This window comes from Rhea pennata, chromosome 5 (assembly GCF_028389875.1).
Source record: "Rhea pennata isolate bPtePen1 chromosome 5, bPtePen1.pri, whole genome shotgun sequence".
NCBI lineage: Eukaryota > Metazoa > Chordata > Aves > Rheiformes > Rheidae > Rhea > Rhea pennata.
In genome coordinates this window covers 39,365,753-39,381,777 of record NC_084667.1, presented here as the reverse complement: position 1 = coordinate 39,381,777, position 16,025 = coordinate 39,365,753, and the positions used below count along the sequence as shown (strand labels likewise).

General features: G+C 54.6%; 2 protein-coding genes across 4 annotated transcripts; one reads left to right on the top strand and one right to left on the bottom strand.

The window, feature by feature from the left end:
• Positions 1-209: 209 nt before the first annotated feature.
• Positions 210-7,936, bottom strand: LOC134140826 (cytosolic 5'-nucleotidase 1A-like). 3 transcript variants are annotated; one of them, XM_062576419.1, is made up of 7 exons: positions 7,749-7,936; positions 6,452-6,529; positions 5,696-5,863; positions 5,076-5,205; positions 4,284-4,406; positions 3,073-3,251; positions 210-2,498 (listed from the first exon to the last, which is right to left on the bottom strand). In XM_062576419.1, the coding sequence occupies exons 2-7, from the start codon at positions 6,494-6,496 to the stop codon at positions 2,196-2,198; spliced, it is 948 nt and encodes a 315-aa protein (XP_062432403.1). In that variant the 5' UTR covers positions 6,497-6,529; positions 7,749-7,936; the 3' UTR covers positions 210-2,195. The 3 variants fall into 3 exon arrangements, with proteins under 3 accessions (XP_062432403.1, XP_062432405.1, XP_062432404.1); XM_062576421.1 differs by having other exon boundaries at positions 3,073-3,239; XM_062576420.1 differs by having other exon boundaries at positions 6,452-6,509.
• Positions 7,937-10,966: 3,030 nt separating this feature from the next.
• Positions 10,967-14,792, top strand: SYT8 (synaptotagmin 8). Its single transcript, XM_062576339.1, has 8 exons — positions 10,967-11,069; positions 11,543-11,700; positions 12,324-12,419; positions 12,629-12,796; positions 13,015-13,182; positions 13,872-13,989; positions 14,193-14,326; positions 14,559-14,792. The coding sequence occupies exons 1-8, from the start codon at positions 10,967-10,969 to the stop codon at positions 14,790-14,792; spliced, it is 1,179 nt and encodes a 392-aa protein (XP_062432323.1).
• Positions 14,793-16,025: the final 1,233 nt, after the last annotated feature.

Here is a 16,025-nt window from a genome sequence, read left to right as displayed (position 1 = left end):
GCTAATTTGAAGCCCACTGAAGGTTTCCCATGATTTCAGCAGCACAAAGCCAAGCCTAACTTGCTCGATGTGATGTCTGCCTGTGTGTGTGTGGATATGGTGTGGACAGTTGAACCTAAGGTCTGTAAAGATACAGCAAGTTATTTCTTCCCACTTTTCTGTATCATTGAACACAAATGTGAGGGACAAGAACTCTCAACACCAGCAAATCATACATATATTTTTCTTTATTGGAAGAAAAAGCATCGGTGAGAGTGACACCTGTAAATCCATTTTAAAAATTGCTTTCTGATCCTACTGATGTATAAAAACACTGTCACCTTCATCCCCTTTCCCCAACACATTCAGTAGCTGGGGCTAGCAGTTTCCTGGGTTTATGTTCCCATGCTAGTTGTAAGCAGGTGGGCAGGTGGGTCCTGTCGCGCACGTATATCACGCGTCACCTTTAGCCAGGCGGAGACCTTTTTCCTGTCCAGAGAGGCTAGTTAGTACTTTTTAAATTACCAGCTCTAGCCAACCCCCCCTGCATCCATGTCCCCATTCAGTCTTCCCATTCTTATCTTTGCTAATAACTTTTTGGATCTGCTGGGTTCTCCTGGGAGAAAAACTAGGGCCAATATTTAAATAAGAATAAAACATGATAGGCAAATCGGTTTGGCACAGATGGGGTAAAACAGCCATGGCTGTGGCACAGAGAGGGCGTGGGCAGCCCATGAGCCACTAGCATGTTTGAGAGCAGGATGATTAGATAATAAAAAATAAAATAAAATAAAATAAAAAGTGTCCCAAGAGATAATAAGATAATTTTGCACCTATGAGGCTGTGAAGGTGATCTCAGAGATTCACTGAGATAACACTGGATAACACTGGAGCAGGTAGGATTTACTGGGCCAGTCAGTGATATCAGTACTGCCAGTCATTATAGCCAACCAGCTATTTTTCAACTGAATGTTTTTTCATGCTGCGATTTCAGTTTCATGAAATCTGCTGAGTTTCAACCAAATGCAATAAAAAATTTCAGAGATCTCTATTTCTCTGAGGTCTACCAGAAAATTTGCATTTCACAATTTTGCAAAAAAGCTGTAAAATATCATGCTGGTAGTGAACTTCTAGTGTCATCAGGACTGGGAAGCCAGCAACCATTTTAGCAAGGCAGACCTGCACTGGGGGACACCAGGGGAGCCCCCCAGGAGGCTTATTTTCAGCAGGCTCTTAGAAGGCACACTCATTTTTCTTGCTTGCTCCCCTGTAAGAAGAGGCCCTGGGTTGGTGACTTCTGTCCCCTGCAGCTCTGGGGCTGTGGTGATGGCTGGGCTGCAGCAGCAGTGCAGCATACTGTCCCCTGGTGGCTACTGCTCACATCCGTGGAAAGGACTAGGACCTGCGTATGCTTCCTCATGATTCAGCACCTCTCAGGACTGGCCTGAAAACATGCAGGTAGGGAAGAGCATTGCCTTTGAAAACAGGATGCCCCAGGAGCTGAGTGTTTTACAGACCTGGGTCTCCTAAGGGTGTTGTACCTGTGACCCCAAGAGAAGGTGATCCATTCTGTAGTCTCTTGTTTGTGGGGGTTTTTTTGATTGAGATTGAGGTTTCTTTTCTCAGTGCTGTCATCCATGTTCACAAAATTTTCTAGGACTCTCATACCTTCAAGGTCACACTGCCTCTGCCAGGTTTGGTTGGAGCTGGGCAGAACTCTGCTTTGTGATTAGCAGAGAGCTGCTAGAAGGACTCAGTCACACACCAGCCTTACTTCCTGAGGAAACCAAGCTGAGGAGCATGTTCAGCTGAGGCAGGGTATCAAAGGCTCATGCTGGCCAGAGTGCCAGAGAGTAAATCTAGGAGACTGTGTCTGAGATAGCTTCCTTGCTTCTGTTTGCAGAACAGAAAAGCTCCCAGGATCTACAGGGCAGGAAGGTGGCAGGCCTTGGTGCCACAACAAAGGTATCCTTCCCTCCTGGAGGATTTGCATTTTTGTTGGCTTCATCCCAGGATCACATGGACCTTGTCTCAGGATCAGAAATGAACATAAAGCCTTGTTTGGTAGCTGGCACTCTCATGCAATGCTCTCTTCCCCTTTCCCTGAGGTTTGCTTGCTGCAGGACATTTTTCCCTTCCTGCCAGAAGTTTTGCCTTGAAATGACCCAATCCCATACGCTGCTGAGAGGGAGGACTGACCCTTGGTGCCTAGCCCGTCAGCACTGTGAGGGGACCCAGGCAGAGGGTACACCCACTTCTTGAGCCCCCTGGATGTTGTGAAGGCCATCATCAAAGAAGATGTGGGGCTGGATCTGGGTGAGGATAGGGCCCTTGGGAGCCCCGTCCATGAAGAAGGCTTCGTCAATGGCCAACCCCCATTCCCGAAGTGTCTTAATGGCTCGGATGCCCATGTCCCGGCCACTACGGGCTGTCACCAGATAGGTGCGGATGGGGGATTTCTCTTGGCCAAACTTCTTTCGCATCTTCCCAAGGTGCATGGCAAAAGCCTTCAGAGGACCCTGGAATTACACAAAGAAGTGGGAGTGGGTAGGAAGAAGTGGCTGCTCTGCATAAGAGTAGACAGACTGCATGCAAGCTTTCCCACTGCAGGGTTTTTCAGGCCTTTACAGAGCACAGACCTGCAGGGCATGGATTTGGACAGTGCTGGGGTTGGCACTGTGTGTTCGTACACTGGCCTTGGCTCAAACACTGGGGTGGTCAGAAGACAGCGGAGTACTGTGGTGCAAATGCTAATCCTGGAGGGACCAGGAAAATACATCCCAGCTAGCAACACCCCTGCTGTGGAAACCTGCAGTGACTTGGATGGTGAAAAGTCCCAAAGGTGGTAGTAATGTGGTTGACCAAGGCTGACCTGCCTGCAGCTATTTGAGACACAAAGCTTATTTACAGGAGACATCTCCAGTGCAATGCTGGATCAGGCTAACATCGATGGCTGAGGTGTGGTTCATGAAAATGGAAACCGTAAGGATTTGTGCTTTTTCTGCTGTAAGGGGCTCATGGCAAAGCCCTGGCAGGAGAGAAATATTTGCAGCCTGGTGAAAATTGTCCATGCAGAAAGGGCAGCCAGCTCACCTCTCCCATGGGCACAGCCTCCATGGCCCTCTCGTACTGCACAGCTCCCTCCAGCCCCTTCTCCCGAAAGACCTGGTCTGTCTCATCTGAGAAGAGCACGGCATCTCCATCGAACACCACACGCAGCTGGGTGCTGGGGGTCTGTATGTCTTGCTGGAAGACAAGTGCTGCAGAAACTCCTATGAGACACAGTATGGGTTGGCGAGGGGAGGTTCAGGTAGGACACCTCATCCAAGGAACAGCTTGTGTGTGAGCAGGCTCCTCCCTGGACCTACGCCATGGCCCTGTCCGACACCACAAATGTCTTTGGAAAAGCCATTTGGTGGGGTGGGGCTCTTCAAACCGGGCTGGTTTCTGTGGGGGTCAGCCCAGCCTTTCTGGGGCTACATTATCTGGGGATCAAGGAAGCAGCTGCTAGCAAAAGGCTGTCTGGAGAGACATTGGGGGCTACTAGGAGATCCTAGGTAGCTGCATATACAGCAGGCACAGACCATCCTCATCTTGGTGTACACTCATTCTGCCAAGCACAGGTTTAACACGCAGATTTACCACATCATGCTGTGAGTAATAGGGACTGGCACCTCCACCAGATTGGTATAATTGGCTTAATTACGGCTGCCTTCCTCCAAGCTGCTCCCTATCTCGTTTGCAGAATGAGGACCTAAGATAAGACACTTGTTAGAGCAATGATATTCTCCAGGGAGATTTTAGGAATTTGCTTTGTAACTAAAGAACACCTTACCTTTTCTCCCCCCCTCTCCAAAAAAAAAAAGGTCAAGCTATAGCTGATGTATTACTAACTTAAAAGAAGCTTGGCCAGCTGCTGTGCTCAATACCCAAGCAAATCGGTCACATTAATGAGATTAGCCCCATTAGAGCTGTTGGGGAGACCACACCCCCTCCAACTCAGGTCAAGCACGTCCTTAAAATGGTCCTCATTATTAAGTACATGGTTAATTTTTGTTTTGCTATGAAAGCAAACTTCTATAGTATCCTTATTAAATCCCAGGAATGTTAAGTGCTCCCTCTCATTCATCCAGGGAGCAGCCACGGGCCCTGAGACTGGGCTTTATGTCTCTGCTCTGGAAAAGTGTGGTCCATCTGCAGGGTCAGGTCTGGGGCCATGGGGTCATAGGACATGGGCATGGCATGGTGCAAGAACACCCTATTGTGGGGCCAAAGGACTGTGCAGAACAGAGGGGAGAAGGCACCTCTGCGGAGGGCGTTGCAAACATCCGTCCTGTCGGCTGAGAGGAAGAGCTTCACCTGGTGGGATTTCAGGTACTGTGTGGAGTCCTCATCGCTGACAAAGCAGAACTTGGAGATCTCCAAACCTTCAGGTTGCGGGGGGTGACGAGTAAAATCTATTACAGGATGCTGTCCTCTGCCTTGTGCCTCCCTATTCCCTCCCTGCCCTGATCCTAGATGCACACAGCAGCACCAAAGCTGGGATATGTCCTCTTCCCCCAAAAGGAGGTGACAGCCCTGTCCCTTGGCCACGATGAGTGCTGGGTCATGGTAGGGGCTGCCCGAAATGGCAGAAATCATTAGTGTCTAGCAATCTTCCCCAGGGCCAGGCAGGGAACTTGCTGCTGATCTTGCAGCTTCTTGCCCCATTGCTCCTATAGGAGCCTTTCCGAAAGTCATGCTGGGATTTTTCTACAGCCCTGGTTTCTTCAGTGGCTGCCAGAGGCGACACAAAATGCTGCCAGACCCCACCAGTGTACAGAGTTATACAACAAACAAGACAGAAGGGAGAGTCAGACTCCCCTGTGGCCCTTGCAGTGTGCTCTGACACCTTGGGAAAGTTGCTTGGAGCTGGCAGGATTTTGACTTCTGCTGCCAAAAAAAACCCTTCCCCTTAAAATATCACCCCTCCCTGGTGGCTGAGTGGCTCCTGGCCCTGGATTCTGCACTGCTTCTGATGCCTCCCTTTCTTGCCTTATCTGCTTCACAGAGCCCCGAAGGAGAGACAGGTGCACGGCAGCACCAGGTCCCCATACCATAGTGCTTGGCACTGTTGATGATGCGCGTGCTGCTCTCGGGACTGTTGTTGGAGAGCACGATGACGTCAAAGAGGTCCCGCTCTGTTGGATTGCTCGCCAGAAGCTGCTTGTTCACATGCTGCACTGCCTGTGAGAAGCCGACAGACACCAAATGATTCCAGCGGTCGCTCAGACTGGCTAAGCGCTGGTGATGACTTTGCCAGGGCTCAGATTTGTGATTGAGCAGTTGGTGAATAGGGCTGGAGGCCAGGCACAGTGAGGACATTGCTCCACAGCTGTCATTATACAGCGTTGAGCATGCTACAGGGAGCCAGGCAGTGTGAGCATCCTGCAAAAACCAGACCCAGGAGGAGAGGGAGCAGGATGATGCTGCCAGAGCCTCCAGTAGGGCCAGGACATGCATATCCACACCCCAGGATGGGAATAATGAGGCTGAAAGCCAGGAGTGGCTCTGTGGTCAGCACGGAGCTGAGAGCAAGGATGGAAATGGGCTTTCAGTCTGTGCTCCAAGCAGGGTGTTGATGGGGCAGTCCTCCTTGCTAGAGGGGAAGGTTGGAAAGCTCAGAAAAGCCAGCAGACTGGTTCTGCATGCAGCCCCAGCCAGGCTGGGAGCTCACCTGGATGAAGGCAAAGGCCGTACCCGGTGGCAGAGGCTTGTTCTGGTTGGCCTGCTGGTGCCTCACGTACTCATCCTTGCCCTTGGCCAGGAAGAGTGCATGCTCTTCCTCGAGGTTGAAGATGGCCCTGGTTGTCACTGCGATGACCAGCGCCTCACTGGGGTCTTTCTGTGTAGCCAGGAGGAAAGAGTGGTCAGGAGGGGAAGGTGGCTGGGGGCTCTGGGGTGGGCACTGGAGGTGTCACATGTGCCCTTTCATTTCTGGCTCTGCTGATGCCTGCGAGGGCCTACAGGGGACATGTGCCAGGACTGACGTTTGGGCCACCGAGACCAGGGCAGACGGCTGTGACAGCCCAACCTGTCGGGTAAGCGTGCCGAGAATGGCTCATGCGGAGGGGATTGCTCCATCGTTTGGGCAGGTCTGGGCACGGCATGGCCTCTATCACCTCCCTGTGCTGAGCTGCGCATGGCTGAGCTGCTCTGCATGCTGTGCTTACCAGCAGTTTTAAAGCCTCAGTTCTGCAGCGTCTTCTCATTTGGAAATCATGGATCTCTCTGGGACCTAGAGCTAGCCCAAGGCCCTCCAACAGGCTGCTTTGGCCGCAGCCTCTGCATTTGAGGGCTCCAAATGCCTGGACACGAGCAACTCGGGCCACTGCAATGTCACATTGCAGTTGTTATCACCAAGGGTGACGTTGCAAAACATGCTGAGGTTAAGGTTGGGAAACACCAAATCTGCTTTTAGTGACAAACTGACCTGTTTCACGTCTGTGTTCAGGACCGTGCTTTCAGGCTCTGCCATCTTCCCCGCTCAGCTTCCACCAACAGCAAGTCTCTGATTAGTGCAGATACATTACAACAAACACATCCAATCCAGAGAGGAAAAATAGGGGGATAAAAGGGTAGAGGAGGAAGAGGATTACACCTCCTTCCCACTAGTGGGACCGCCAAAAAAGTGAGCCTGTTTTTGCTGGCAATAGCTCTGCTGTGAGAAATGTTGGCCTCATAGGTCCAACTGAATATGATGGAAAACTAGTTTTCAACCAAAGATCACTCCCCCTCCACACACACACTTTTCTGTGGGAACTGTTGAAAGAAGTTGAAGAGCTTTTTTTCCAGTAAAACAAGTCCCTTTAGAGACCCTCTTTAATTAGGGCTTGGAGACTCAATGGTTGCAGGTAGGAGCTATGGTCAAAATGGGTCAGATTTCAAAGGCAGGCTTTTAGCTGTGCCCTTAGTGCTATTCTTGCCACTTTTTTTGTTTGTTTACATGACAAAGTTGTATGTGCAAATAAGCAAGTTTGCTGTGTAAGCAACGCACTTGCAGCTGCAGAAGTGGCCAAAACCTGCACTGGCCATTTGAGGCTGGAAACCTGAGTGGTGCTGAGCATCGCTCCGTGCGTGTCCCTGCAGGGAAGGGGTTTCTTCCCACAGGGCAGGGACGGCTGCCAGCCAGGACTGACGGCCACCAGGCATTGCTTGCGGAGCAAGGAAAAGTTTTCCTTTTAAAATGAGCAGCAGGGAGCAAATCGCTCTGCTGAAAGCAAAAATGAGATGAAAGAAAGGGGAGGGAGTCGAGTCTCCCTTCCTGGCAATGCGTTTAATTTCTGCTCCGTTCTTTTAAGTGCTGGAAACCCAGTCTGATTTCTCCTTTCTGTAACTGCAATATTGGTACAGACACCTCATATACACAGATAAATACATGTATATACCCCCTGCACACACACACATCTCTGGTGCATATACCACATACAAAAAAACACATACGTATGGCTGCATACACACAGATACAGACAGATGGACAGACACACACAGAGATGTGTGTGCAGTGCCAAGCACACAGAAAAGCATCTGAGGAGGATGCCTGCTGAGCTGGGTCTCTGCTGCAAGCAGCCAAAGCGACAGCTGATCTCCCAGGCCTGCACTGGAGCACCTACCTTATCCTATTACTTACCTCCAGCCAGGAAATGATCAAGAATTTGTTAAGAGTTAAAAAAAAAAAAAAAAAAAAGAAAAAAGAGAGAGAGAGAGAGAGAGAGAGAGACCCAACTCACGGCGTGCGCTGTCCCTGCTCCCTGGCCAGCCCATCCAGCGGCACCAGCCGAGCCCCGCAGACTCTGCGAGAGATGCTGCTGTTTATATCTCCGCCGGCGGGCAGGAAGCAGGCGGGCCTCGCCGGCGTGCCGGGAGTTGTAGGCAGCCCGGCGCCGAGCCCGGCTGCGGCGGCCGGGCTGCAGGCGACCCTGCGCTTCCCAGCTGCGCCGCACAGCTGGCTCGCGGGGCGGCTCGGCCCGGCGGAGGGGGCCGGGGCCGGGGCCGGCCCCGCAGGCGCGTCCGCCGGGCTCTGCCCGCGCCCGTGCGGTCGGCACGCGCGAGGCGTTGCCGTTGCTCCTATTTTCGTAGCCGGGTTATTTATAACTCACCTCCGAGCGCCTCCTTTCGCAGCCCTCGAAGGCGACGCTGCGGTGCTTTGGACGGAAAAAGCAGGGCCGCGCGTCCAGGCTGGCAAGGCGATCGCGAAGCGGGCGCGCGCCGAGCCGGGCGCTGCGCGGGGAGAGGTGCCGGCGGGCGCCGCTGGCGGCCCTCCGCGTCCACGCTCTCAGCGCGGCGGTTTCGGGGTCGCTTTTCCCTTCCTTTCTGGAAGCCGCCTCCGAGCCTAGCGAGCGAGAAGGCCGCTCGGACGCGCAGCCGAAGCTGCCCCTTGCCCGCCGCCCGCGTTTTCGTAAGCAAGCCGGGACCCAGCGGTGCCTCCGGCGTGCCCCGCGCTCCCCTGCATCCCCACTGCAGGGCAGAATAAAAAATGTTCTTTTGGTCCCGTTTTATTGGATTTCTCGCTTTCGGGCGGCCGAAGGGAAGGCCGTGCACCTCTCCGCAGCAGCGCCGGAACAGCCGCTGGAAAATCCCGCCGGGCTCGCGGGTCCGGGCCGTCCCGCGCTGCCGTCAGCGGCGGCCGCTCGCCGGGCTCCTTCCTCCCGCGGTTGCGTGTGGTGCGACGCTTGCGGCGCCGCCGCGCACCTCGGCCGCCACAGGCTGGGATTTAGGTTGGCTTTACCTCGCTGGCAGCGCGGGGAGGAGCGAGCGAGGCGCAGCTTCGTGCGACGGGGCTGCCCCTGGCCGGCCGTGCCGGCGTGGCGGCGCCTCGGCGCGCTGCGCGGCGAAGCCCCCCGGGGCTCCGGCGGCCGTCGGGGCGACGCGCGGGCTGCGAGCCTCCGCCTGCCTCCGCGAGGCACTCCGCAGCGCGCCCGACAAGCGGCGCCAAGCTAACAAAACGGCGAAAATCCCTCCCTCGAGACAAACCCGGCGCGTGAGGCCGCCCTGTAAGAGAGCAGGTGTGCGGCCCGCGAGGTGGGGCCGCGCCGCGGCGCCCGGCCGCCCGCTCCCGCGCCCGGCCCAGCGGCAGTTCCTGCTTGAGAGGCTCCCGCGCCGCGGCGTGGCCCGGCACCGGCAGGGGCCCGGCACGGCCGGGAGCACCGCGGTAAGTGCCGATCGCTCCGGTCGCCCCTCGCGGCAGCTCGCATCCCCGCGTTGCTATCCTGGAGCGAAACGGGAACAGGGGAGGGATGAGGAGCGGGGATGCGGGCCCTTCTCCCGCCTCGCGGGTGCTCTCGGCCGCTCCCTGGCCGCCCCCGCCGCCGCTGCACCGTCTGCCCCGGGAGGAGAGCGCCTTGCTTGGCTGCGGGAGTGGATGTGATTGCAATTACTGCATAATCCCACCCAAAGCGTGGCCCCCGAAACGGCTGCTCAGGTCCGCCCCGGCGGGCTGGGGGAGCCTCTCCTCGCTGGGGCGGCCTGAGGCCGACGGCAGAGTAGCGTCGCGCGGGCACGCGTCGGCAGCCCGGCACATCGTGCAACCCTGCGTCCCGAGGGGCATGCCGCCTCGCCTGGCCCGCCCCGGCGGAGGGACCGGGGCGGCTTTGCAGGCTGGCCAGTGACGACGGTCTCTGGCAAGGAAAGGGCAGCTCGCAAAGTGCTCGGTGGCAGAGGACCCCACGCGAGACCTCGGCCCCGGCAGGGCTCACCTCTGCTGAGCCCGCTCCATGGGGAATGACCATGCGGGACCCATCACGCCTGAGGTCTTGCAATGGGTGGCACTGGTGTGAATGGGATTCCTGAGATGCCAGGGCTAGATCAGAGCTGCCTGCTGCAGCACACCTAGTTTTCTCCCCATTTCCACCTGCTCCCTGCCACTTGGCTTGGCTCAGCAGAGCGCCGTGGGCAGTGAATCTGGGCCCGAGCAACACTGGCTGTGCCTCTTAGTGCAAACACAGCTGGGCAGAAATGCTGCTCCAGGGTGGTGAGCGCATCAGCTTGCACCAACATGCAGATTTCCACCTGTTTCCATCTGGGGCGACAGGAGAAACATGCCACAAAAACCTCCTGATTGCAGAGCTGCAAGCTGAGTTTGGGCATCCTGAGGCACCGATATCCCGGATGATCTTGGGCAAGTCGCTTAATCTGCATCTCGCTTCCCTACCAGTGCAACGGGGACGATGATGATCCCTATGTCCATGCAGCCTGCTTATGCTTAGCCCTGTGTGGGCAAGATGCAAAGCCTGCTGCCGACTTCCGGGGACCACGCTTCAGGGAAAGGCTGGGATGTAAAGATGTGGAGATGCAATGTCTGCTACGATAGGGCTTTGTTTGAAGTTGGGGCCTCTTGGGGCGCTTTTACTGCAAATGATAATAGCGTGGAATTTAATGAATCATTTAGTTACGCTCGGGGAATCCTTTGGAAAACAAAACATTGCACATACATTTCTGGATGCTGTGAGACATTTCCAGCAGAAACTTGGTCGGGGGGGCAGGAAGGTGGTTTCTCCCTAGGGATACTCTCTGTACAGGGAGCCCGGTCTCGGTGCTCGAGGCAGCGTGTGGCAGCTGCATGTACTGATGGCTCATGGACGCCCTCCCAGTCAGCGTGGGTGGCTGGGGGAGCCAAGGTAAATACGTGCATACCTGGCCGCCTCCGTCACACGGCAAGCTGTGGGCGCAGCCAGCTGGGGTGGAGCACCTTTGTCCGCGCTTAACGGGGCTGGCTGGGGGCCAGCGGGCTCGGCAGGGCCTTTCCTGCAACGCGTCCCGGGTGAGGGTTTCATGCCTGGTTTCTTAGGTGGCCCAACCCTAAATGCTTCTACTGTGTTTTATCTTGGTGTTTTAATCATATTTACTCTTCCAGAGCTGCGAGTGGAGACAGCAGAGCGCACGCACCTCTGCCAGGCAGTCACTTGCCTGTGACTTTTGTTAGCTTTTCCCAGGTCGCCTGAGCTGAGTCATGGCCAAGGAGGCGAGTGGTGGAAATGCAACCGCCTCGCCATTCTCCCCCAGCCCCACGACACAACCTGGTCTCGCTGGCGGCCTGCTGGGCAGGATCCCATGTGAGTACATGCCGGGACGGTGCAGGGTCTTTCCCAGGCGCCTGGGGTCTCCTGTGCTATTGGAAAGCCATAAGGTCTCCAGTGATGCTGCTGGAGGGCGAGCTGATACAGGGGGAAACAGAAAGATTTGCAGCCAGAATGTGAATGTGACTCTTCTGATGTGGGAGATGTTTTATATGACAGGTGGTGATGAGCCTGGGGAGTGTTTACATAAAGGGGGCAGATGAGTGAAGGAGGGGCAAGGGAAGCAACACAGTGCTTCTAGCACTTGGGATGGGATTAGGTATAACAGGAGAATCTCAACTTTCATTAGAGCAAGAATCAATTTCCAGCCTTTGAGATTACAGAGGAAATACTGAAAGTACAACTCCTTAATGCTGAAAAAATCTGGAGGTGGATTTAAATGCACTCTCTGCATTTTTTGTTTGGTTTTAACTCTTCTATTCACCTCTGTCCTCTGAATGCTGCACCAGTACCCAAATGGGCACTCATTGCTGTGGCTGTCGCTGTGGCCATTCTCCTCCTCCTCTTCCTGATCTGCATCATCAAGTGCTGCTGCTGCAAGAAGAAGCCCAAGAAGAAGGAGAAAGTCAACTTGCTTTCTTTCAGCGGCTCCACCGCGGCCAGCCTTGTACGTTGTGCTTTTTCCCCACCACTCCGTGCTCTGGGTGGGGAACCAAGGGGTGCTGTGGCAGATGTCCAATTGGACTCTTCGTACTGAGGGACACCTCGGCACTTCCTGGGCATGTTTCAGACTGGAAAGGGGACATGTTGCCACAAAGCTGCTCTTGTGTATGGCTCTAGCTGGGCCTTGAGATCTCACCTTGCACCTGGATGGGGAAGGAAAGCCTTGGAATTGGGTGCAGTCTCTGTTTTGCAGCTTGGAGGCTCTGTTTAGGCTACAGGGGTAAATCAACAGAGCCTTTCCCAGGCTGTGCTGCATGGTGTGTGTCAATATTGCCTGGCTTCCGACTGTTTTTCAGCATGTAGCGGGGTGACTTCCTGAAGCTGGAGGTTTAAAGCATCTTAGTCTGTCAGATGCATTGAGTGGGAAGAGGGGAGGGTGCTCAGGCTCAATTCCTCCGAGCCTGGCCTCACTGGCTCCGAGCGGAGCAGGAGGCTTGCACCGGTGATGCCGTCCCTGAGATATGGCACGACACAACCTCCCCAGGGGTGGCTTTGCACAAGGGACCCAGCCCAGCATCCCCGGGCTCCTGTGCCAGGCTTGAGGGGAGTGCTGCTTCCTTGCCGCAGGTGCAGCCTGAAATGGAAGACCTGGAGCATGGCCCCGAGGACAAGAAATGCGGGAAGCTGCAGTATTCCCTGGAGTACAACCTCCGCGCACAGGAGGTAGGGCTCCGCACACAGGGGCAAACCACTGGGGCCTTTCTCCTGCTGGGTCCCCAGCACTTTCTCTTGCACACCTCTTCACTGCCCACCAAAGTAGACCCCGATATCCAGGCCATACCCTGCTATTTTTTGCTGAGCCCCCAGGACTGCTCCATTCACATGGCCCTGTCCTCCTCTGCACAGTCACCTTATGTGCTCTTACTTCTCAGATGAAAGTCGGTGTGAAGCAGGCAGCTGACCTGAAGGCCATGGACAGTGGGGGGACATCTGATCCATATGTTATTGTATACCTAACATCTGACATGAAGAAAAAGTATGAGACCAAGGTTTATCGCAAGACCCTGAACCCTGTCTTCAATGAGAGCTTCACTTTCCAGGTGAGAAACAAGAGCTGCTGACACCTCTTTGGTCCCATCAAGAGTGTTGCATGGACTCTGCTCCCAAGGTACAAACATATCTGGGCAGAGAGGTGCCTTCACCACATGCATGGGGAAGCTGTAGAGTGAAGGACCTGCTGCCACATCTGCTGCTCCTGCCTAGTGAAGCAGGGCTGTGGCAGTGGAGTGAGGTGGTGATGTGGGATCCCTCATTGCAGTTGCCCCAGGCAGAGGTGCCCGAAGCCATGCTGGTGATGCAGGTCTATGACTTCAACCGTTTTGCCAAACACGACATCATTGGGGAGGTCCGCCTGCCCCTGGCCAGTGTCAACCTGCAGCGTGCAATTGAGCAGTGGAGCGACCTTGCAGCTGCCAGTGAAGTGGAGGTTGGTCTTGGGAGGCTGCGTCCTCCTTGGGGTCCCACTGACCTGGGAGAGCAATATCCTGGAGATCTTCTTTCTGGTGGCTTCATCCCGTTTTCCCTTCCCAAGCTCTCGATTCTGCAGTGTCGCTCCTCACTATGTCAGCAGCTCCAGCAAGGAGTCTTGCCTCTTATGCTGCAGCATGCTGGCTTGCTGTGGGAGCAGCTGCTTCCCACATACTACCTGCTCTGGGCAGCAAGGAAAAGGCGATGCAAAGGGTCAGGAACAGGAGAAGCACTGGCTCTCCCTTCCCAGCACCTTGGAAGAGAGTGAGCTCTGGCTCCGCTTGCAAAGTGCTGCAGAGGTGCTGAGGCTCTCAGCTCAGGTGGCAAGGGGATGCTGCGTCCCTCCTACAGCACTTGTGTGGGGGGCCAACCTGGAGGAGCTGACTTTGGTGGGGATGAAGCTGAAATAGGTCTGATCACATTACCAGGGAGCAGGAGAGGCATCTTTATGATAAAAGCTGCACATTCTCGTCGCTGCCTCTTTGAGGAGCAAAAGCAGCCCCTTGGGTGCAAAGGCAAGGAGGAGAGAGCACCAGAGAAACTCAGAACCAGCCCTGAGATGGTGCTTTAGCTTCGGCTGAGTTGGTCTTACAGACTTCTCAGTCCTGGCTATCCATCTGGTGCTTACTGCTCACATCTCTCCAACAGCAAGAGCAGCTTGGCGAGGTCTGTTTCTCACTCCGCTATGTCCCCAGCACCAGCAAGCTGACTGTGGTGGTCCTTGAAGCCAAGAAGCTTAAGAAGATGGACTCTGACGGACTATCAGGTCAGGAGGGTCCCTTACATTTAAATCTCTCTCTACCCCTGCCTGGGGAAAGTGTAGCTTCCCTTGATGATAACAGTGAGGAGTGACATGTGGGAAAAGAGGGATTAGACTCCATTACCAGGCTCACCAGTTCTGCTTGGAACAGCCAAGTGGGTCAAACAATAACTGTCACTTGTCCCAGCCATGTCTCTCCCTTCCCACAGATCCTTTTGTCAAAGTGCATCTCATCCTGAACAGGAAGAAATGGAAGAAGAGGAAGACAAGCGTGAAGAAAAATACCTTAAGCCCTTACTTCAATGAGGAGTTTGTTTTTGAGGTGCCTTTCAATCAGATTCAGGTGGGTTTCCCCTGCCTGAAGGACATCCCAAATCAGTGCTTCTCTTTCTGCCCTATAACACTTGGTCATGACACACATGTGACTGCAAGCACAGTTGCACCTGTGGGTGTCTGACCCTCTGTGATTGATGTCACATACTTCCTCTCCTTGGGCTCCCTTGGCTGGCAGTGCTGAGATGGCATCTGGTGGGCCAAATAGCCTCCTGCTCACTGTCTTCTCCATCTTCCACCAGAATGTGGATTTGGTCATCTCTGTTTGGGATCACGACAAGGTGACCAAGAATGAGCAGATCGGCAAACTCTTCCTGGGCTGCCGGGCCACAGGCAATCAGCTCCGGCACTGGTCAGACATGCTGTCCAATCCCCGAAGACCCATCGCCCAGTGGCATAGTCTGCAAGCTGTGGATGTGGTCGACAAGGCCCTGGGGCTGAAAACCCATCTCAAGCTGCCCCTGCCTATCAGATAGAGGGGCTCCTGTGCCTCCCTCAGCTTGCCCTTGCAGGACACAGGAGCAATCACAGTCTGGGCTGGGCAGACCTGGCCAAGAGGCGAGAGGCAAACTGTTTGCTAGTGCCCAGTATAGCATCAAGAACCAGCACTGCACAGCACAGCAGGGCTGCAGGGGGTAGAGGACGCTGTAAGGGATGGCATGGGGATGGGAACCAGGTTGTCACATCTGCTGGTGGATGGAGGGGAGATATGCCCAGAGCTTTGAGCTCATGTGGTAGCAATAAGTCTGTCAATATTTTTGAAGTAGAAGACTGATGTGCTAGCACCTCAGAGTGGGTATTTATTTCAGTTGTGAATAACCAGGCAAGGGGTGAGCTCTTGGCTGCTTCCTAATCACGTCATGGGTACGTGGAAGGAGGAAGACTTTCAAACAAGGCAAAGATCTTGAAAAACAGGAGGTCAGGGAAGCATCCTAAGAGGTGTGGGTTTCAACCATGGAGAGAGAGGATGAGCTGGTGAAGAAGGTGTCAGAGATGCAGGACCAGCTCTTTGCTCTGTGAAAATAATACTGTGCCCTGGCAAGATGCTAAAGGAAACAAAACCTGGGAGCAAATCCAACCCCTGGACTCCTGGCTGGTGCTGCTGCTTCAGTGTTAGCCTGTTCTTGGCCCAGTTTTGGCCTGTGCTGCCTTGCGTGCCCTGAGATGTGGCTCGGGATGGGACTCTTCAGCTGTCACCCCTATAGATGAGACTGCACCAGTTTTGATTCCATTTGCCCTACACAGTCCTCTGGCATTGGCAGCTGGAGGTGCTGCCTGCGCGGGGGGAACTGCAGCGCATCCCTTGTCCTCGCACTTTCCTGCTGAATGCTGGATTGCCTCCTTGCATTTCTTCTGGGCAGGTTGTGCATCCCCTGGAGGCTCCTTGTACCCCCTCATCCCTTCGGTACTGCTTCTGGGTGCCTTGGGATAGAGGTGTGTAAGTAAACATCCCTTGTGGTGTGCTTGAGAGAGGCCAGTCTCCCACCTGTCCCTTAATGCTGCGGTTTGGGTGTCTAGGGGGCAGCACCTCTGACCCTCTGCAGGAGGAAACTTGGCTGCCTGGGCTGACTCCAGCACAGCATCCTCAAGGGATCAGTGGGGCCAGTGTGAAGGATGTAACTCAGCAGCTCCTTCAGTGTGTATTTTGAGGAGATGTTTAGGAAGGGGATTGCGCTCAAGTGAGTTTTTACTATAACTGAGGAGACTTA